General features: G+C 35.0%; 1 protein-coding gene and 1 long non-coding RNA gene across 2 annotated transcripts in view; one reads left to right on the forward strand and one right to left on the reverse strand.

The window, feature by feature from the left end:
• TRPA1 (transient receptor potential cation channel subfamily A member 1) overlaps positions 1–21,912 on the reverse strand; it is a 31,555-nt gene extending 9,643 nt beyond the window's left edge. The window contains exons 1-17 of the mRNA XM_053948000.1: positions 21,640–21,912; positions 19,014–19,176; positions 17,748–17,923; positions 15,911–16,018; positions 15,386–15,494; positions 14,902–15,047; positions 13,585–13,721; positions 11,294–11,342; positions 8,196–8,295; positions 7,095–7,195; positions 5,660–5,829; positions 5,407–5,571; positions 4,643–4,757; positions 3,106–3,272; positions 2,172–2,265; positions 1,498–1,557; positions 469–567 (exon numbers count right to left, since the gene is read on the reverse strand). Coding sequence (XP_053803975.1) covers positions 469–567; positions 1,498–1,557; positions 2,172–2,265; positions 3,106–3,272; positions 4,643–4,757; positions 5,407–5,571; positions 5,660–5,829; positions 7,095–7,195; positions 8,196–8,295; positions 11,294–11,342; positions 13,585–13,721; positions 14,902–15,047; positions 15,386–15,494; positions 15,911–16,018; positions 17,748–17,923; positions 19,014–19,176; positions 21,640–21,912 — 2,232 coding nt within the window. The remainder of the gene's footprint in view (positions 1–468; positions 568–1,497; positions 1,558–2,171; positions 2,266–3,105; positions 3,273–4,642; positions 4,758–5,406; positions 5,572–5,659; positions 5,830–7,094; positions 7,196–8,195; positions 8,296–11,293; positions 11,343–13,584; positions 13,722–14,901; positions 15,048–15,385; positions 15,495–15,910; positions 16,019–17,747; positions 17,924–19,013; positions 19,177–21,639) is intronic.
• Positions 1,533–9,998, forward strand: LOC128790862 (uncharacterized). The gene is made up of 4 exons (XR_008431890.1): positions 1,533–1,680; positions 3,453–3,491; positions 4,878–5,078; positions 9,893–9,998. It is a non-coding gene; the product is annotated as an uncharacterized LOC128790862 (long non-coding RNA).
• Positions 21,913–22,229: the final 317 nt, after the last annotated feature.

Genomic DNA, 22,229 nt, shown 5'->3' on the forward strand with positions numbered 1-22,229 from the left:
ACTATTAGACAGTATAACAACTAATTGCCAACAGGAATCCCAAAAAGTAAACATATTAAGCCAGAAAGTTTGTTGTAATAACATTTTCTGACAAAGAATGAGACAACAGATTAACAATGCAAAGAACTAGTAAATTTGTTTCAGGCATCATAAGTATTTTGCAATCAGCATATGAAACAAATCAGCTTGTCAGGTTTTTCAGTGCCTTACATTACAGTGGATGGTCACTACAATGACTGGAGTGTGGTTTTCTTTGATGTACTACCTGCACGTGCAGCACAATATCTTGAGCATTCATAGTTTTATCTAAATTTTATTTATTACTTAGAACTTTGGCCCATACTTAATTTCAATATACTTTTAAATACAGAGTCATGGGCTTTGGAGAAGAAATATTATGATGAAAAATTCAAATATCTTATTTTATCTAAACCAAGACAGCCGGCAATGATGTCAGAGTAAACTTACATTTAAAGTTGTAAGTGGTTCATAGAAAATATCTTCACCATCCTTTACTTTCCTGTTAAGTGTCAAGGGACACTGAAGATATCTGAAGTTATATTCAATCTATATAACACACATACACCAGAATTTAAATATAATGCAAATGATTATCTCAGTCTTACAAGATGTTCTTGATACAAAAAAGTTTATCCTTTAGAGAAAAAAAAGCATATTGAGTCAAGCTAGTCAGAATCAAGATGCATATTCATTGTTAGCTGAACACATCCCATCAAGATACACTTCTGAGATGGCAAGATGTTTAAATGGACAGCCATTTTGAATTTGAAAATAAAAAGTGCACACTTCTTACTAAAATATTACTATTAAGAAATGTCATTTTCATAACTGTGATTTTTTTTAATGCCAACTTTAAAGAAAAGCTTGTCTTTAAAAGTTATATGGCTTTGGTAAAACAATATAAAGAAACTGTGCAGTAGCAAAAAAATTGCAAGTTTTCTGTTAATGATATGGACACAATCCAATATAATCATTGATAAGGTGGTTTTCAATATGGTTTCAAAGGTAACATAAGTGGAGAACATTCATGTCTCTCTAGCATTAAAAGCAATCTGCTGCTTAAGATTTTGGAGAAGTGTTTACAAAACAAAGAAACATGTTGAACTCTAAATTATTGATGACAATTGTACTACTTATTATAAGCATACTTTCAATATGAATAAGTAGATATTACATGTCTTCTCTCACTGTTATTTTGAAATATCTATAACCTCTGATACCCAGCTTGATTGCAAAAATTAACACAGCATAGATACAGTTTATGGATTGTAGAAGTTAATTGTCACACTTATGTAAGAATGAAGATTACAGTGACTGAACGTCAAACCATTTACAGTCCAAAGGATAACATAAGATCTGTCTCCTGAGTTCTGTATATATGAGACTCATCTACAATGGTACCTTACATGTATGAGCTTGAAATGTACATTAAAATATACGAGTTTTGTACTTTCCCAGACCTTTTAATCTACTTACATAGAAGTCTCGACTTGTCTTTTCCTCTGAAGACTCAATTATGCAGTTGTCCAACACCAGCTTTGCAGATGAACAGAAAAGTGAATTAAGGTGATACAGACAATGTTCAACAGAAATAATGTGTTTAGACCAGAAGAAAATTATCATCAAATACAACAATCAGTTAACAGAAGTGATGACTTGGTAAGATTTTGTGATGTATGTTTTGAAGACATAAAATTCCAGAGTTTTCATGTAGGAGTTAAATATAAATGCAGTTTACAAGGCTACATGCTAGTTTACAAGTATGAAGTATGAATAGTTTATGAATACATATGTACCACTTGCTATTTTAACTGACAAACATTTCTGTTGTCTCATTTGGCAATTAGCTAAGAGAGTAAAAATATCTCAGATGATTTTGAACCCAAATCACTTATGACTGTCATTACATTTTTATATTACTTTTATAAATCCATTGATCTCAGGAAGCTAGGAACTTTTCTAATACTGAAGAACTTAAACTAGACTAACTGAGTCTATTAAATAATTATTAAATACTATTAAATAGTTTTTTGAACTTATTTATATTTTGTAATAATATGCATTGGAGAGCACAGCAAGCAGAAAAATGAATGCAGCACAACTAAGGTTATTTTGTGAAGTCATTTCTTTAAAGTGTGCAGAAAACTTACTTTAAATGAATCAGGAAGATACTCAACCATTTCCAGCAAAGGACACTTATTGGCACTGGAAGAGTGAGAGAAAGTCACAACAGCTTCTTCCCATCTGCAAAAAATTGTTTCAGATAATGGAAAATTAATTAATTACATCCGGTTTAAATTAACTACTTTTAGATTATTTGAGTTTTATGTAAGATATTGAAAAGTATAACGTATAATGTGCTAATTGTATGCACTATTAAATGGAAACTAAGCTGTTTGAGGAGTAGCTGAGTAATATTATGGACACTTCTGTAAGAATTATTCATGTTAAATACTGTTATCAATTAAGAAGAAATATTTTGATTATGTTAGGGCCTCCTAAAAAAATATGCATCCAGAATGAATTTTGGAATCTTGGGTTACAAAGTTAGGCAAATAATAATAAATACAATAAAACCCTGTCAGTATTCCTGTAACTTTTACCAAAAGATGCTATCATTAGGCAATGGTGTATTGCTTTACTCCAAAAGTGGGGTTTCACTATACCTTAACCTAAAATATTCCAAATTGCAGTTGAAATGCCACATTTTAAAATACTTGCAACATTTAAAATCATGATTTAAAATTAAATCTCTTGAATGATTTCAGCTGTATTCACATTTTGATTAAAATTTTATAGGCATTAAAGCCTTATGTGAAAGGTCAAAATTATGTCTGATGGCTTCTCCATGTTTTTTACACACAGAATCCAAATACTCAATGTAATATGAAAAACAACTTGCCATATATTTGATGTACATTACAATTATGCCATTTTTCATTTGAGCTCATTAGAACCTCTGGGACTTTAAAATTAGTACTTAGTTTTACTTATTAAACTATAGATTTTCAGAACTAAATCTCATTTAAGAAAACCAAAACAAATGGGCACATAAATTCAAGAAGCGTTTTCTCTATACTTTACCTTTTGTGCAAAATGACAGCAGACACCACGTCTTTTCTCCTATTGTGTATTGCTTCATGGAAAAAAGAAGCTACTGCTTTGTTGAACAGAATTTTCGCGCCATAGTCAAGAAGTAACCTCACTGCTTTTGCATGTCCTTCTCGTGCAGCCAAGTGCAAAGCTGTGTTCTGTGCAGACAAGCAGCACACGAGTAATTAAAAAAAAGTACATTTCAGTGCTTTCCCACACTGAAAAGCCACATGCTTTTCTCAGCAGCAAGTCTCAAATGCTTTTACTAGCAACACAAAACATTAGAATATTGTCAGAGGTTCTGACAGAGATTACAGACATGTTCTTTATGTCTACAGCTACAGTAGGGCAAAATCTGAAGAGGAAACTCACTATAGGTAAGAAAAGCCAATTCATTAATATCTTTTAGTTTTGTAATTGATGAACTGCAAGTCACAAAGAGGTAAAAATTATAGTATCTATAGACACAGAACACCTGCATTTGATAATCAAGAAGAGAAGCATCCAATTATATCCAGATGTGCTCATACAAAAAAATCTGCAAGAAAATCTCAGGGCACAATTTTGTAAGTGGAACATTTATTTTTTCTTTGGTGTTTTCAAAAAAGTAAAGGAATCAGTGGTTTAGGAATCAAATTACACTAAAATTGACTTTTGAGAGTCTTCTGAATGCACACAGATTTCTCTGATTGAAATTAAGTACTTCTCATAAATTGAAATTAAGGTTTCTCATAAATTTATAGTCAAGATTTGTTTCTAATGTAGTAATTCTAAATGTTTTCAATACCAGTTCTCAGAGAAATTTGTAACAACTTCTGTGTTAGGAATTAAACAGTTCTTTAAAATGGTCACCCTACATTTCTGATGGGACAGGTTCATACAAGAGGCCTTCAATTCAAGAAAGGGATTCTGTCTTGACCTAATACACACTGCATTTGTCCAAACTCCAGAGCAAGACAGGTGCTGTTTTTGTTGGACATCAGTGTGCAGTGGATTTCAAATAGTATGTTAATGAGCTATAGTTGATAATACAGTCAAAAGCAAGAAATTCCAACCAAGGTGATCTTTTAATGACACCATTTGCTCCTAAATAAATATGGAAATAAATACCAACTTCAAAACTGCTGGTTCTTGACACTACATAATCATGTTTAAAACAAAGGAACAAATGTTTATTAATTTATAACCAAATTTTTTCACATCTGTGTAAGTTCTTTAAATTTGCATTACCAATGTTTGCACTATATTGCTAAAATATTCTTGCACGGTATAGGGGGCAAGAGGGACATGTCTAATTCATTCAGTGTTTCATGTTTTCTATTAGAATATTAAATCTTCTTTGTCTCCCACTTAAAAGAATTGGATAAAAATTTCAGCAAGCATATATTTATCCAAGAAATCTTTTATCAGTGGTGAAATATAACAGCACTGAGTCTGCACAGTGCACAGTGGAAACTACTAATAGCTTAGCCCTGACATTTCATCTAGAAGTAATAGCAGACAAGAAACAAATAATGTTAACACATACCCCTTCTTCATCCACTCTGTCAGTACACTTCACATTAGTATCCAAAATTATCTGCATTGTGCGAGTGTATCCTCCAAAGGCAGCATGATGCAGGGCTGTCCAGCCTTTATAATCACTTACATGCAATGGTATAAAATTAGAAATTATATAAAAAAAAACTTTTTGTAAATTTAAAGTGAATGTAAATGCCTGCTCCTTTGACTTGGACCTCTTTTCTTTGGCATGTCTACTGCAGAGATGTCCATACATTCTGTCAAATACTACGTGATGATCCATTCACCATTCAGAAGTAAAAGGTTCAACTCAATAACAGTACTTAGATCTCTCCCTTTTCATCTCTTTCTGAGAGCTGAGGATCTTTGACCTGAAGTCAGGACTGACAGTGCAAGGCAGGATGCCTGTGAACCACCAGTCCTAAGAAACCCTTCTCAAGCCTGTAAGTGAAGCTGAAATTATTGTAATATTTCCAAACCATTTTTTTTATGAAAATGTTCAATAATCTTCTCTCAGTTGGATTTAGAGTAACCTCAGTTCCCCCAGTATTAGAAGTCTTGGTTTTACAGCTAGTTATTCTCTGTTTTACAACTATTTTGTAACCATGCTCTTATACTGTATGTTTCTATTGGCATATATTAATATAATAATTACTTTAATATACTGTACTTATATTTATATTGCATTAAATTCCCAGCAGATTAACATAAAACATAGGAGGACAGGTTTTTTTTTTTTTTGGCTTAATAAATGAAAAGCTGTACACTTACCAGAGGAAGAGAGCCCCTCTCTTCAGAAGAAACTGAACTACCTTCTCATGACCATTCTGGGCTGCCAAATGAAGGGGAGTCATTCCCTTCTTATCACCTTCATTCAAAAGTCTTGTGTCTTTCATATCTCTTATAAGTCGTTGACAAGTATTGATGCGCCCATAGCTTTGCAAGATACACACAGAAATTAATGTCAAAAATACAGGGATGAAAACCATGGCATGGATTCCATGGCCTGGACTGTGCTACTAACCTGGCAGCAAAGTGTAATGGTGACTTCTTGTCCCTGCTCTTAGAGTAGATGGAAACGTTGAGGCTGAGTAAATTATTTACAGAGAGGGCCACACCTTGTCTGCATGCATAATGCAACGGAGTGCATCCTTCATTATCTTCATCCACGACAAGATTTTTAATATGTTCCATCTGTTATCCCCCAAGAAGTACCCAAAAACAAAAACACAGAATTACATCTCTATTACATCTTCTTCTGCTCCATAGTTTCTAATAGTTTGCAACAATAGCATTAAGACTCTAAAGCAGTATCTAAAAATAAGAAATAAACTAAAGTAAAATTTAGACCACCTTTTTTATCTGCTGATTTGTGGGTCACTCTTCAAAGAACACAGGAGTTTATCATCCTGCATCCTTACTGCAACCCATCAACAGCACAATAAAGGAAATTCTTCTTTGCTGCCATTCCAATGTAATGTTTACTGCTGGTAGCAGAAGGCTTGCACCATACTAAAGGCAGTCTTATAGTCTATATTCAGTAGCAAAACCTCTGACTGTCAAAACCCAGCAGTTCACTGTTTTACAGTGTTAATTTATTTCCCCTGCTCCTCTTTTTCATCTTCATTTCCCCATTTTCCTTGTCTAACACTTTCCTACAACCTTTCTTAAAGCAACTAAAAACTCCTCCCACCGTCCAATCCTCTTGTCTGAATTATTAATATGACCAAGAATCAGAAAGGCAATGCAGAAAACTGAGGTTTATCATCACTGTTTTAAAAATGATTCACTACATCTGCCAAAAGGGAGGTTAAATCCATTCTGCATTACAATCAAAGGTGTTCACAGATTTCAGCACATGTTGTAAGATTAGTTATATTTGATTCATATTTAAAAGGCTATTTCTGGAGCTCTGAAGGCCAGCAAATTTAATTTTTTCAGGCAAGCTTGGGCTCTATCAATACAAATGCTTCATTTCAACATAGCCAAATACAAATTTATGTTCAAAATATTTTTAAAAACCAAATCCAAGACTTCATTATGGTCCAGTTCACAGAAAGCTACTGCAGAATATGCTGCAAGCTATTTATAAAGTTCTATATCTTGACTGTTTATGAGCATGACTCCTGGCTTTACTGAAAGCAAGCTGGGAAAATAGAAGTGAAAAGTTCTATATTTTATTGCCTACCTCTTGAGCTATTCAATCCCCCAACAGCAAAATAATTTATGGGATTATGTTATTCCTTTGCCTGGCAATAAGAAAACTGTATTATTGGCTTTGAAATGTTTTCATGAGAGATATGTGATATGTACCTCTTCAAACCATTTTTGGTGACACTGGGCTATTTAACAATTGTCACAAATTTTTACCAACATACCAAAATAAAATGGTAATTGCTTTTTTCTTTACATTTTCCTAGAAAGGGTAACAGAAAGACATAAACTGATGCTTACTGTACCTGCAGATATTTCTCATTCAGATGCTGTAGTCCTCCAGGCTGCAATACGGTCAAATGCAAGAAATTCCGACCAAGATGATCTTTTAATGACACGTTTGCTCCTAAATAAATATGGAAATAAATACCAGCAACTTCAAAACTGCTGGTTCTTGGCACTACACAATGATGTTTAAGACAAAGGAACAAATGTTGGACAAATGTTTATTAATCTATAAAATTTTATAAAATAATTCTTATAAAACTTATAAGACTTATAATATATTCTTATAAAACTTATAAAATATTCTTATAAAACTTATAAAATATTCTTTCAAGTCAACCTTGAAACATATAATTTTGTTTCCCCCAAAAAATCACTCCTAATGAAACTCAGCTTTCAGCATTTTCTTGTGTTTATGTGTTTTCTATTTCATCACAGCACTAAGTTTTATATGGGGCCCTTACATTCCAAGATGCTGATCACCCACAAATGAAGAGGAAATTTAAAGATGCAGATAGTCACCTCTTCTAATATTTAAAGCTGTAACCTTTTAACAGTTTCAAAACCTACTATAAAGCTTTTAAAGAAAATCAGCTATGTTATTAACAAGAGGAAATGCAGTAATAACCATTAAGTTACATAAAAATGCAGCAAATGAAAGAGATATAGCTCAAATATTTACAAGGTGACTGTGATTTTATAAAACCACAGGTAAGGATTAAATTGTGGGCTTTAACATCTAAAGATTGATTGCTGGCATGAAACACATCTCTGTTTAAGTGTGTATTTATTCTGCAGTTCTGCTTACTTTGTGAGCTGCTAAGGAGTGCAGGGATGGAGTGCCAGTGCCACCTCCACCTTGAGAAGTGTGACACATGGCATACACATTCTTCTACAGCCTGTTCATGCTGTAGTGAAAGGGGTGAAATTATCACATAAATTCTTCCTTTATCTCAGGGGATACCAGCAGTGTGCAGCTGTTTAGCTCAGCTGCTCCTGGGCTGGATGCTGAAGTAGTGAATTCAAATTGAGAGGGAAGCTTGACACAGAGATTTAAAATTAATGAACCCTGTTCAAAGGAAGTATATAAATACATATAGTATGTGTATATTCCTTCTTACCTTTCGAAAGCAGTAAATTCACAATTTTCCATGATGCACAGGAAGTGGCCAGCAGAAGTGGGGATCGACCTTCTATGTCAACACTATCAATATTAGCCCCCTGAGAAAAAGAATTCCAAGTTTATAGTGAATAATGAATAAATGAAACTTTAAAATGGTGCTGGCCTTTATAAGCATAGCAGAAATACAGGCATTCTTAGTAATTCCAGATGATCCAGATAAGTAATTTCACATTACCTAAATAAATAAATAAATAAATAAGTAAACACATTACATCTCTCCATAAAACTACTGGGTTTTCTAACCATGAGTCACAGTCCAGTCATCTATATATAAAAATTCAGATGCCAAAATAATAGTGGCCTACTTTTATGTATACTGAACTTACAGCTTATGACCTTTTGTTAGAGAGCCTTTCCATGTATTTTCAATATAAAATTCTAACTTGAAAATACCAGGATTGACACTATGGAAAAATGCAAAAATGGTTGCCCTTTGAATTATGTGGTCTTACCTATAAAACAATTAGCAGAAAAAGATATTTTTCTAAATCTCTACACTGTATGAACACAATTCAATAAGTAATGCATCCCAAAATTAGTATAGTTCAATCTGCATAGGTGAATCCAAATTAGTTTCCTATCCTTTAGCATAAGTGATTTGAACCAAGTCCATCTTGATGCCAAAGCAGCTGTATCAACAGAGGGCATATCTTATTCTGTTTTGTCTACTTTTGCACTGACACATATTGCCAGGACAGTATGGTCACTATAGTCACAGTATCACTATGGTCATATCAGCAAAGTATTACTATAAGCATAAATATAGTTATCTAAAAAATCCCACCAAGGGAGCAGGAAGATACACACAAATTAACCAATGAGATGCATGTATATTTTATGACAGTTTAGATATCATTTTTGCTATATACTGAGTCATACTAGATACTGCTAGTCAAACTTGATGAGTCGAACAAAGTACACAAAAAAAACCTATTTTATTTCAGATAATATCCAAAGATGATTGAAAAAAAATCAATGGCAGTTTTTCCATTAACTTGAATCATCTTTGGGTCCAGTCTTAATTTGAGAGAGATTTAATCACTATCCTGAGCAATATTTACTTTCCAGGATGGTAGCACCTGTAGCATAGTAATAAGAAGCACATAATAAATGTGCAATGATTACCACAGAGAACAGGGAGCTTCCAGTGCAGGTTCATTACACATTTGGGAGTAATACATGCAAGACTCTTTCCCCATTTACCTTTCTACAAGATCAGACAACATCTTAAAAATGATATTTTTCATCAAGAAACAGACCTTTTTTATCCAAGTGTCTCATTTATTGCAATGAATACAGGGCAGCGATTTTCAGTTCCTTATGTAATATTTATTCACCTTCCCATCAACTAACATAATTGTCCAGCTTTCAGTAAAATTAATTTGGCAGCATTCAAAAATACTTATCACAGAAAGAAGTAGCTTATATATTGCCACGTATATTTACCACATTTACGATACAGCTGAATTAAGGGTTTGTAAAATACTTTCTGAACGTCATTTAATTTTCCATTTCTGTTGCCCCAAATGCATTAACATAAATGAATTAAACAGATATTAATATAAAAACAAACATGACAGTTTTGTAAATATCAATTATTATTTATACCTATTTAATCTTTCATTTTCCTTTCAGAGAAGACGAAAGAAGCAAAAGGGGAAAAAAGTCCAAAAATGGGAAGAAAATATGTAAAATTACTGCTTATTTATTTTGAACAAAAGATGAATATTTAATGTGTAAAATAAATAGATGTTGTTCTGTACTAAAACTGGAAAACCTTTATGAACTGGAATTTGCTAGTCCTTTCAGGCAGTAACATTGCTGAACCTGGTCTTTTTCACCCTCATGTACACCACTGCAGAGGCAGAACTCCATGATCTTGCCAGGAGTCCAAGGGAGGAGACAGCACAGGTTGTACATTCAACACTCCACTACTCCAACTGACACATTTTGATCCATTCTCAGACAGAGCAAAATAAAACAGTTCTAAAGCATCAAAACTGACACAGTTTATATGGAATGCCAAAGAAACGCTCAGCAAACCTTCTATAGAAGAGGCCAAACTAGTCAAATTGCACTCAAGCAATGAAAGTTTGTTCTTAGCAAATGCAGTGTTAAAGATATTTATGATACAATGTTTTGTACACACAAGCCTCCACATGCAAAACGTGTACCCGCATTTCTCAGATAATGAGTTTTGTTGACAGTTGATTTTGTCAAACAAATTTGAGCAGTCAAACCTCACTATTTCATATTTGAATCAAAAGTAAGCCCAACATCTAGTTCTAACTAAATCAAATCCCTGTAACAGACTTTCTGAGAAAAGCAAAACTGTATGTAGAAGATAATTTCTTTTAGTACAATTGCCATGAAATGAAGCAAAAATCCTAAACACACATAAAACAAAAAAGAAATCTGATTATTTCTGAATATGTCCTCAGCTGAGTGGGGCACAAAATTATTATGAGCCTTAGTTTAATTGGCACAAATGGACATTGGGAGCATAGCCAGTAGCATGTCTGATTATATTTCTTCTCTTTATTCTTCATAATTATTTACTGAAGAAATACAACCAAACCACACAGAATAAAAAATATTTCTAGATCATACGCAAACTTTGATATATGGGTATATTATCCCATAGTAATCATATGTACATTCTTTAAATAAATGATTTATGTCTTGAAAAAAGTCAGATGAAATTCTAAGCATGCTTAGCATTTTTTTTATATTTCATGCCTGAAGAGTAGGATGACCAGACCACCACTTTCAGTAAAAGATGTTTATGAAACTTTTCTGAGTAAGTAAAATGGAAATTAAAATGTAAGATTTCATTCTCTGCAACTGTGGGATGATATTATGGATCAACAACTACTGTTGAACTGTAACTCAATTATACATTATGAGATGTATATATCTACCCATCTAATTAGTCTATACCCGAGAACACATTCTACTTTATGACTTTCTCTATGCAGACCTGCAGTAATAGATAGCAATAATCTTTCTAAACATGTTGCTTGATTAAATATTTACCATTGAAATCAAATACTCCGCCAGTTCATAATGATCAAATAGTGCTGTTCTGTGGAGAAAAATGCAAAAATACAGTAATATTAGAAAGGACAAAGACGTTTCAAGGCAAACATTAGCATTCTTCTCCATTTTCTAATATTTTCAAATAAATCAATTTTAAATAAAGAGACAGAGGTATACCCTTATTACATAATTCATCTTAATAAGCTGGTTTTATATTTTTGCATGGAGCTCTTTTCAAATTAAGTTCAGTTCAATTATAACATTCAAAACTCACTGCAGGAAACAAAGACCTCATTGGAAGGTAAACAGGTATTTTACCACCAATTAGGAGAACCAGTAATTTCATATGTCAGATCACTCAGTGTGCCACACAAGGTCAATACAGAATTCCATACATTTCATATGCAGTTTTTTTCCAGGCGTGCCTGGAGCCTCAAATTCATTTCATTATTCAAAAATAATTTGGTTGTATTTTGTGCAATAATGCCAGTATGAGGTTAAAATGGCAATGTCTAAATGTGTATTCTGACTATGGCAGGCAGGTCTACTTGAAAAAATATGGACAAACTAATTGGAATAAATTAGGCATTTGTAGTACAGTCGGTAGCATTAGTTAAATATACTTATAAAAAGATTATGCCATTTACCAAAAATATTTTAAAGCTGTCTATACATTTGGAATCTTCTCAGATTTTATTCTACAGTAAGGCATTGAATTATATATTACAGGAAAAAACTGGTCAAAGCATGAAAGTATAGCATAGTAAATACACACAGACAAAATGTTTCCACAAGTCAGACCTCTGCGAAATATTTTGACTCAATAAGCAACACAGAAGGACAGTTCCAAGGTTGGACTGTATCTCAAATGATAACAGTTGCCTTAGCATTATAAGAGGTAATAAAACATTGGGTGTACTATAGTTAGAACTGATTGCTCAAAAGACATATTTAAAAATCAAGTCATGGTTCCAAATATGTAGAGATGCCTCCATTATCTGTAGTAGACCTTTCCAGCCACACATTAATACTGAATGCTTCACAAATGCTAAAATAAATTTCAAGGTGACTGAAGAGAGAAAGCAAAGTTATTTTATGAAATATTTAATTAGAAACATGACAGTAGGAATGCAAAAGCATCAAGTCCTACCTATACTTCATTGCTGCTTTGTTTCTCAACAAGTTAATGTTCTTACTCAGTTTTTTTTTTATATTCTGAGATATTTGGGTGACTTTCTACCTTCCTGATGATTCTTGATAATATGATTTTTACTGTTTCACAGACACAGGGACTAAAATAGTGTTTTCCTTTTTACCAAGCTGTTTCCAAGGACAATAATTTTCAGAGATAAGGCAGCCAGTTATCTATTAAATAGTACATGTGTCTGCACAATTTGATTTGGCATTCTGTCATCACTTTGTCTCCAATCATGTTCTTCCATGGTAACATTTCCAAGTGTACCCAAACATTACCCTAATTTTCCAACTAACTCTTTTAATGTCTTCAATTATCTTTGAATCATTCCACTTTATGCTGTGTCCAATCATCTCCACTGCTTCTACCACTTATTTCATACTGTAAAACTTGTAGAATAACACTGTCAAATAATTACAGTTAAATAAAGCAAAACATATCTTTCTTGCAAAAAATGGGGAAATACATTAGATGCCATAGAGTTGGGAGCCAGAATGTTTAACTAAGCACCTTTCTGCTACAAAGGATTTAGGAAACTTCTCCACAGTCTAGTGCTCTGGGTTTAAATGGAGTATGAAAGACTAGAAGTCTTAAGGATTATGATATAGACAAATACCATCTCTGCAACTTTGAAGTCATAGAGAAGTGTACAGACATTTCCTTCTACCTGATCAGGTATATGGGATTTTTGAAAATAAAGGAAAATATTCTTTTAAACAGTTCATATTATTTTCACCCATTTTCTGGAGAACATCAAGTGATTATTTCAAAGCGTTTCTTCCACATTGTCAGGTGTTAACAATTCTATAAACTTGTTTCCCTACAACTTTACTGGAGTAAATTTTTAATGCCAACTGTTAGTGACCATTCCTTGACATGGTTCCAAGGTAACTGGAACTGTTTTAATTTTGGTATCATCACCAAGATTTTTAACATTCAGACCAATTTTTTTCCTCTTTCATACTGCACTATAACCATCTCCCATACCATGGAGAAGTTCCAAATTATGTGGAAGGGTGCTCCGAATGCAAGGAATACCTAAGAATATCATGGTTCACAATTCATAGTGAAATCTGGCACAGCAGCTTCCTACCTGTGAAGCAATGTTTCCTTATTCCCATCTACAGCATCAATAATGGATTCCTCCCCAGCATAGGATGATATCATTAGCTTTACAATCTCTGTTGCTCCTTGAGTGGCAGCAAAATGAAGTGCTGTGCATTTTTCGTTCTATAAATGGGGAAACAAGACAAAATACAAATATTTAAACCTCAGAAACCTAACTTCCAATCTGTAAAACACACTAGTGAACCGGCCCAGGATTTGTAATTCATAAATGCCTTAATTTCTATGCAAGTAATAAAGCTTTAATCTTTAACTGTAGTAGAATTCTAAAGAGATTGACAAAACCAAAAAAGATTAAAGAGATAGTTTTAAAAGATTACTACAAAGCTTCTTATCACTCTATATGAAGTCCCTAAGATTTGAAATAATTATATTCTTAACAACCTTTTGTAGTTTAATTAAAAACCAGAGAGATGCAGCACCCTTTAATACAAGAGATGAAGCAAATGAAAGCTCCAGAAAACCATATCTAGGCCGATACAAATGAATAAGCAAACAAATGGGCCTATATTATAGAGAAAATGCATTATTTTAAAATCTCATTGACCTCCTAAAATTGAATCCTCCTTAGAAGTATTTCTTAAATCAACTTTTGTGCAGGTAAAAAATAACATTGTCCAATATGCTATAAAACTATTATAAACTAGACTCATAAAATAATTAAGCAATATAAAGATGAATAGAACAATATTTGCCAGAATAGGATTTTTATTTTGCAAGATGGGACTAACCAGCTTTGATATATGCCTGAGGGTTTTGACTTTCTCATTTTTAGAGCAGGACCATTTTGGTGAATGCATTGGAATGGGCTTTTCCACAATGCTATAAGCCTTCTCAAAATAGTTTTGCTCATCACAAAATCAGTAGCATAACTCACCTCATTCAAAAGCTGTGTGTTCAAAGAATCAAACCAGTAAAAAAAGGCAAACTACATTTTAAAACCAACATTGACCCTTACACCAGAAGTGCTACACCATGGAAGCAGCAGTAGTATCATGAATTTGTGTTTGCTTATAAAGCAGATATTGTAAAGGCCAAGGCAAAGCTGAGGATAGAGAAGAATGATCAGAAAGTGTCAGACTGAAGATCCCACTTCTTGGAAAGGATGACCCAATGTAACCTGTGTAAAGAAACATCACATTCTGCCTGATTTGAACCACAGACTTGCTTTCATTTGCTGTTCCCTCTGCTTTGCATTGGAAGAGAGAAAGAGCAATGATTATCTGCTCATCTTTTTTTCATACCACTTAGAGATTTAGAAACAGCACTCCAATCTTAGTTTTACCTGTTTTAGATCAATTTGAGCTCCAAATTCAATGCACATTTTAATCATTTCGAGGTCACCGCTCTGAACTGCCAAATGAAGTGGACTGCACTTTCCATTATTGGTAAAATTGATGTGGGTTTTAGCAGAGTGACCCAATTCTTCACCTGAGATATGAAAGCAAATGGATTTTTTATTTAAGTGAGAATGAGATAACAGAAGATATAAAGGCTTTCAAACCAAGCATGTTAAGTGTGCAATATTATTCTCCCCTCTCAAAACATGAACCTGTCACATCTATCATTTAACAATGGATGAACATACATTTAGGAAAGCAGCTAGTTTGCTGCTGCAATCATAGAAAAGTTATCAGCATAAATCACCCATAATCATAACTGCAATGACTTCTTGTAAGTTCAAGTACAGTTACAATTGCTTGTTTTCACAGTTATTTGAGAACTAAAGCAGCAAATTGCTACTCACTACTTGGGAACATTGTATTTACCTTTTTTCAAAAGAATTTCCAGACATGTTTTTGCACCTGAAAATGCTGCTGCATGGATAGGCATACATCCTGTTTTGTTTGGTTTACATATTTTTCCTCCATTTTCAATCTGAAAAATAATGTCTCAATACAGCTTATTGACATACACAAAATCTGAAAAATAAATATACTATTACAGATATAGTCTCCTGAGTAGCTGTCTCCTTTTTTTTAATTGTACATATGTTTTATGAAGTTTTTATACAAGTATCTTTTGCATGTTATAGCCATACAATGCATGTGCTTCTTTCTTTGTTCTCATGACCTTCAAAATCAGTTTTGTCCCTTGAGTTGGCCAGTCAGGTAGCTATAGATATGATATACCCTCTTAAAAGATTAAAGTTTCTTAGTAACCCATGCAAAGCCAGTTGAACACTAGGTCTATGATTAACCTTCCTGCACTGAACAAAGACCAAATCCAGGAAGAGAATAACTGCACCAAGGTAGAGAGAATCATCCCAAAAGATGATGGATAATTATACCTACCAGGACTGTCAGTGCTTCAGGATTGTCCTTGTAGCACGCTACAATTATAGGTGTGTTCCCTGCTTCACCTTCCAAGTTAACATCTGTACTGCTATGTTGGACTAAAACCTAAATGTTTAAGAAAACATTCAGTCAATCATAAGACAAACACAACAATAAAAACCTACTCCATTATTTTTGTTGTTTACAACCCATAGAACCCTTGCAACTTCCTTATTTTGCGTGTCAAAGGCCCACAGTGCATTGGCAGATGAGGGGAAATATGAAGGAGAATGCCAAAATGTGCTGGTGAAAAATGCAGATATGAACAGATATGAAGTACAGTTCCTTCCAGCGGGCAGCCAGGTAACTAAGTTAAACTCTGCACATAGATGCAAAGTATTTTAAAGTCTGATTCAACAATTTCTCAATAATGGGAGAAAGTATTTTCTGTAGCACATTGCAGATAAAGATTTTTAACTGAAGTTTTCAACATAAAATTCTCTGGCAAGTGGCAATGTTTGGGAATCTGCTCAATTAGAAATCTGCTCAATTGAACAGTAAAATGAGGGGAGATGGGTCTTGATGAAAACTGGGACTTTGCAGTCCTGAAATTTTTTTCCAGTCTCTATGCTAACAGCTGAACTATCAGTATGATCAATTATCTCTACGACTGCATCCAGCACTTTTTGAGAAGCAAAGGATCTGGAAATTATAATGATCATACTGGCTTATTTATTCCCCTAGCTCCATATTTATTTAATTGTTATTCAGTAATTTCAGTTATTTATTTTTTGTGCTAGAGGAACTAGTACATTTAATCAATCTCAGGCAATTTGGCAATAAAAACTAAGGAAGAATTGGCTTGAATAAACAACAGAGTGGAGAAAAAATAAGAGCACAGATTTAGTCAAGAACCAAAGCAGGGAAGCTGATAAAAAGCCCATTTTAAAAATGTCATTGATTTCACATTTCATTGTTCTTAATTCATAATACAGATTTTGTAAAAGATTTGAGGACACTGAAACATTTCCAAAGAACTCTTTATTTGTCTTGAATACAGATAATATGTGTTTCTTTCTTTTGCATGGATGAACTGGAAAAAGAGAAAAAAATTAAAGAGAAAAAGAATTGTTGCAATTTTAAGGTTTTATTCATCTAAAAATTAAAGCACTTTAAAAATTTTAAAATTCTAACTCTATGCTGCATATGAAGTGAAAACATTCTCACTGCACTTAGACAAATGGTTAAAAAAATTATGCTGCTTAAAATCTCAAAGCTATTGCTGTTTTACAAGGTTCAACATGGACACCTTAGTAATTTAATCACAATATATTTTTGTGATTTTTATTGCAGATTTAGTTCTGCTATGATTCAATTGATTATTAGAATGGTGATTCTAATAACTGTACTTTCTGACTAGTTTTAATCTGGTCTTTATTTTAAAAATACACTAGTTTCAAGAATGTTAATACTTCTAAGAGACCCCATACAATTGTAAAAAAAAAAGAAACAGAATATTACAATTTGAAATACACATGCCTACATGAAGTTTCCATTTTAAAAAGAACTTTTAAAGAAAGTTCCTTGTGTCTGGAAAATTGAAAAGCATTTTCTGTGAAACATAAGGACTACTATCATAGCACAAACTTCAGTATTTCTGTAAATCAGTAAGTTACTTTTTACTGGCAGTGCTAAGAGGACACCAACACTTCTATAGGCATCATGTTACACATCCTGCTTGCTAAAGAAAACACGAGGAGATATGGCATATATAAACAAGGCCTTGGTGCTCTGCACACGGCTGCTGCCTGAGCTACTCATCAAGTGTTCATATTTAGGAAGATTTTAGACTTACCTTCACAATTTCATTGTGCAGGGACTGAACAGCCATATGCAAAGGTGCCATCATATTGGAGTTGAGGATGTTTGGATTGGCTCCTCTGCTGAGAAGCAAACGAACACTTTCAACCTGGTTTTTCTTCGTGGCCCAATGCAGTGGGGTATTTCCAGAAGAATCCATCACATTTAATACTAGGTCAAAGGAGAGAAAACAAAACAAAGCAAAAAAACCAAAGCAAAACCATCAAATGTTCTGATTGCACTGAAACAAACAAACAAACAAAAAAAAGATGTCTTCAGTGTCAGGTTTAGGTCTGTGCTACTGCATTTCTTTGGAAAGGGAAAGGAAAAGATTTCATGAGATGCAGTGCACTGTGTTAAATTGATTAAATATTGTGCTGAATATACAGCATTGGTGAAAGGAATGGAAGTGGTGAAACACCTGTCTATTTATTGCCCACTATTATACATGTTTTTCCTCACTCAAGAGTTACGTGATTTCCCTCTCTCCTTGATTATTCTTTTTCCTATTTTATTTGACTTCACAACAATTCCTTTAGAGGCTGCACAGAATAAATGAGTGCAAATAACCTAAATAAGAGGTAGTAAATATGTGCTTGTAAACTGTAAGAAAATTAAGGACCATATCTACTCTGTTTCACTTCAGAACACAAAGGTAAATCAATTCACATCAGTTACAAAAATGGTCTGTTCTAAATACACATTTTGAGCTTGAAAACTGAAGAAAAACTTCTACAAATATCCTAAAAAAATTAGGACAAAAATTACAGACTAAAAATAAAAAAAAATATATATTTTAACCAGAATAATTTAAATTATATTTGCTATCAATAGGTGAAAAAACCAAGCTTTTCAGGGCCATTGTAGGTTTACTCAGTAGCATGCAGTCCATCAGTGGAGTCCGATGTAGTTCACAATGCTGATTATATAAGAGACACATAACATGAATAAGGAAGAGAGAAAGTCAAGTCTTCTGTTCAATCATTGCAGTTTTCTTTTTCACATCTGAAGACTATATATCTGAGTGTCAACTAAAGCAAGACATATTGATTCACTGCATTAGAGAGAAAACAGTCCTACATAACAAGAGCGACCCAAACCACACCTGAGAGAGTGCAAACTGCAGCAGACAGTTGGAAATATATTTGAATCTATAAATGGAGATAACAATTACCAGTCCTATTTCAGTTGGGTAATGGACATCTTGGTTATTGAACTTTTTTATTGTGCTAAATAAAGTAGCTCATAAAATGCATGTTACCTTCACAGGAAGAATCATCTATGATCAGCTGCATGAGTTCTATTTGCCCTCCTTCTGCAGCATGATGAAGTGGGGTGGCATTTAATTCATCCACTTTTGTAAGCCCAGAACGATTCTTCTTAATGAAGCTCCGTAGCCTACAGGCACTTCCATCTGAAATAACCTGTTTTGGGTAAAAACATTCTAATTTTTTCATTCCCCTAAATAGCAGGAAGTTAGCAATGCTGTAATTACCACTCAATAACTCCTGCCCAGTTGTTTGGGCTCATACAGAAGTTCACAAATCCTGATCAGATTGAGCCAACAGTGAAACTTTGATTGGTTATTGGTTTAACTGACTGCAATATAAGATCCACATGAGAAACAGTGCAAAATGAACAAAACTGAAAATCATCTTGAATACACTGTTCTCTCTTCTGTAGTGAGATCAAGATCCTTCCTTCACCATGGAAAATCTCAAACAAGTAAATTCATCCCTTATGTTTTTATACTCTTTCTTGTAGTGGGGCAGTGGGCATGTAATATGAATTCAACAGAGAGGAAAATTAATAATCTTGATAAATTCCTTTTTTTTAGATATTGTTACAGAGATTGATACCATGTCCTTGGCTTTCAAGTTCAGCCATTGGGCTTCTGTGATGTTCTTTGTGTCAGAGAAATCAATATATTTTTTAATTTCAGCAGCATGCTTAGAACATCAGACAATTATCTCAGCCTGAAACAACTCAGTATCTTCCCAGCGATCCCACTAACAGCTTGATACATTCCAGGTACTATGCTTTACAACCAAAGCCCACTATGAAACTCTGCTGTTTATTATTTTATTATATTCTCCAAATATTTTTGTTAAAGTTATTAAAATCCCATATTTCTATGTAAAGTGATAGAATAACATTATTGCAGTAGGATGGGTAGGAATTTAAGAAAAAGATACTAAAAATTAAGAGAGAATAAAAAAGTAAAACAGTTCAACTACATTGGGAGGAAAAAAGTGAGAAAAATGCTTATCTGAAGTAATGCAAACATTCAAATTGTGTGTAAGCAAGCACAGAATAAAAAAAGGGAATTCCCTAAAATCACTGCTCCCTTCACATCTTAAAAAAAAAAAAAAAGAGGAAAACTTTGTTTTCCAGGACCCCCTGAGTGGCAAAGACTCAATAATTTTGTATATTTAAGCAAATATGCATGACAGGGCAGCCCATTCATGTGCTTGAGCACGTGTTTAGCTTCATTCAGCTTAATAGTCCCACTGACCTCAGTGAGGTTACTCATGTCAATAATGTTACAAATGTGTTTAAACATTTATAAGACTGAGGCCAAATAGAGGGCTGGTCTCTGCTTCAATAGTGCAATCAGAAAAAGCTAATTGAAAACATGTGATATAATTGAGGAAAAGATATTTCATATGAATCCACTGTCACAAAAAGAACACCTCAATTACACACACAGTATCTATACATTTTAAACACACCAAAAATCTGTCTAAGAAAACCTTATTAGAGAGCCCAGTATTTTCTATTCCTTCTAACATTCTACCTTTATTATTTCAATTGATCTAGACCACATTTTTCCACTTTTAACAGTGGATTTATTTCTCAGTGTAAGAGAAAATGTGGCATGATGATAATTTCTATTGACAAAAGTAAGATTTATCAGCAATACTGCAGTGTTTCACTAACAAAATAAGGAAGAAATAAGTCAGTTATGTGTTCTTGGTACTTGGGTTAGCTAAAAACAGCAAAGCAAGCTATTTTAAACAACAGCAGCTCCTTTGTCTTGTGCTTGGACAGCTCTGTAGTGACAGATCACTCACTAGAGTGACCAGCCGTATGATGCTGAAGAGATGCTGCTGCTCAGGGCTACAGCTAGCACACAGAAAACATATGTGAATGGAAATTATCTCAGGAGATATTTTAACCGACCTACAAACTTTGTCAAATTTGTTTAGCCTGCTGTTAAAAATCTCTAAAGTTATCCAAGACTTCCATCCTGTAAGCAAACTCTTCCTTTGCTTAATTATTCTTAGGCTTAAAAAAGGCTTCACTAAAGTTTGGTCTAGGTCTCCTTAGCAGCAATACAAATACAGGACTTCTCATCCTAATCTCTGTTAAAAACGGGAAGATATTCTGTCCTTCCTGGCTGCAATATCATTTTGTAAGTTGCACCGATGGTTCCGTTTCCCTTCGTAACAGTTCCAGTGCTTCTAAACTCTTTCATATCACTTTTGCTAAGATGATCTATTCATCTTAGACCATCGTGACCTCGGCTTCCCTCTGAGAGGGGTCTCTTTTTGTGCCCAGGGGAAACGTGAGTTCTGCGTCAGCAGCCTGCTACCCACATCCTCCTTCTGCTCCCCTACCTTGCCGCTCAGCCTGGGCCACACCACATCAGTGTCCTGTGCTTTTACACCCACGGCCAGGGCAGCTCCCAGGCTGTCTCCCATCCCGCACCAATCCTCCTTCCCGGGTCCACGGAGCGAGCGGACAGGGTCCCCCGGAGGAATGGGTCCCTGGCACATAACCCCTGCCGAGCCCGCACAGCTCCAGAGACCCTCCGCCCCCTCGGCCCCCTCACCCTCCACCTTCATCCCTCTCCCAGCCCGGGCCCGCCGCCCCTCCGCACGCACCTTGAAGACATCCTGCGAGGCCACGGAGGCGGCATCCGCCTCGCACACGACGCCCTGGTAGGCGCTGGACGCGGCCGCCTTCTCCCGCGAGCGGCAGAGCCGCAGCAGAGAGCGCTTCATGCCGCCCGCCCGCCCGGCTCCGAGCAGCGCCCGCCCCGTCCGCTCCGGCGACCTGCGAGGCGACACAGCGAGTGACAGCCGGGCCCCGGCGGCGGCGGGGGAGGCGGGGAAAGCAGGGAAAGCAGGCGGGGGCGATCCCGCCGGGGCGGGCATCCCGCCGGGCGGCGGCTCCCACCGCGGGCGGGCGGCTCCGGGCGGACCCCGCGGGAGCGGAGCGCCCGTGCCCGTCAGGAGCCATCGCCTGAACTGGTGCTGCCTACCCCTGCGCTGCCCTCCCGCCCCTAAAAAAGCGGTTCGAGTTTTCTACTATTAGCTTCTCTCTGTAGCCATAACATTTTCTTGCAGAATTGGTTTGACCAGACAGATGAGGAGGCGTAGGAAAGGTGTTGGACGAGTACAGAAAGAAGGAGCATGAGGTGTTTCAAAGGCTTAATCCTAAAGAGTCAGTCTTTACGGAAATAATGTGTAAC

The sequence above is a fragment of the Vidua chalybeata genome, chromosome 1 (assembly GCF_026979565.1).
Source record: "Vidua chalybeata isolate OUT-0048 chromosome 1, bVidCha1 merged haplotype, whole genome shotgun sequence".
Lineage (NCBI taxonomy): Eukaryota > Metazoa > Chordata > Aves > Passeriformes > Viduidae > Vidua > Vidua chalybeata.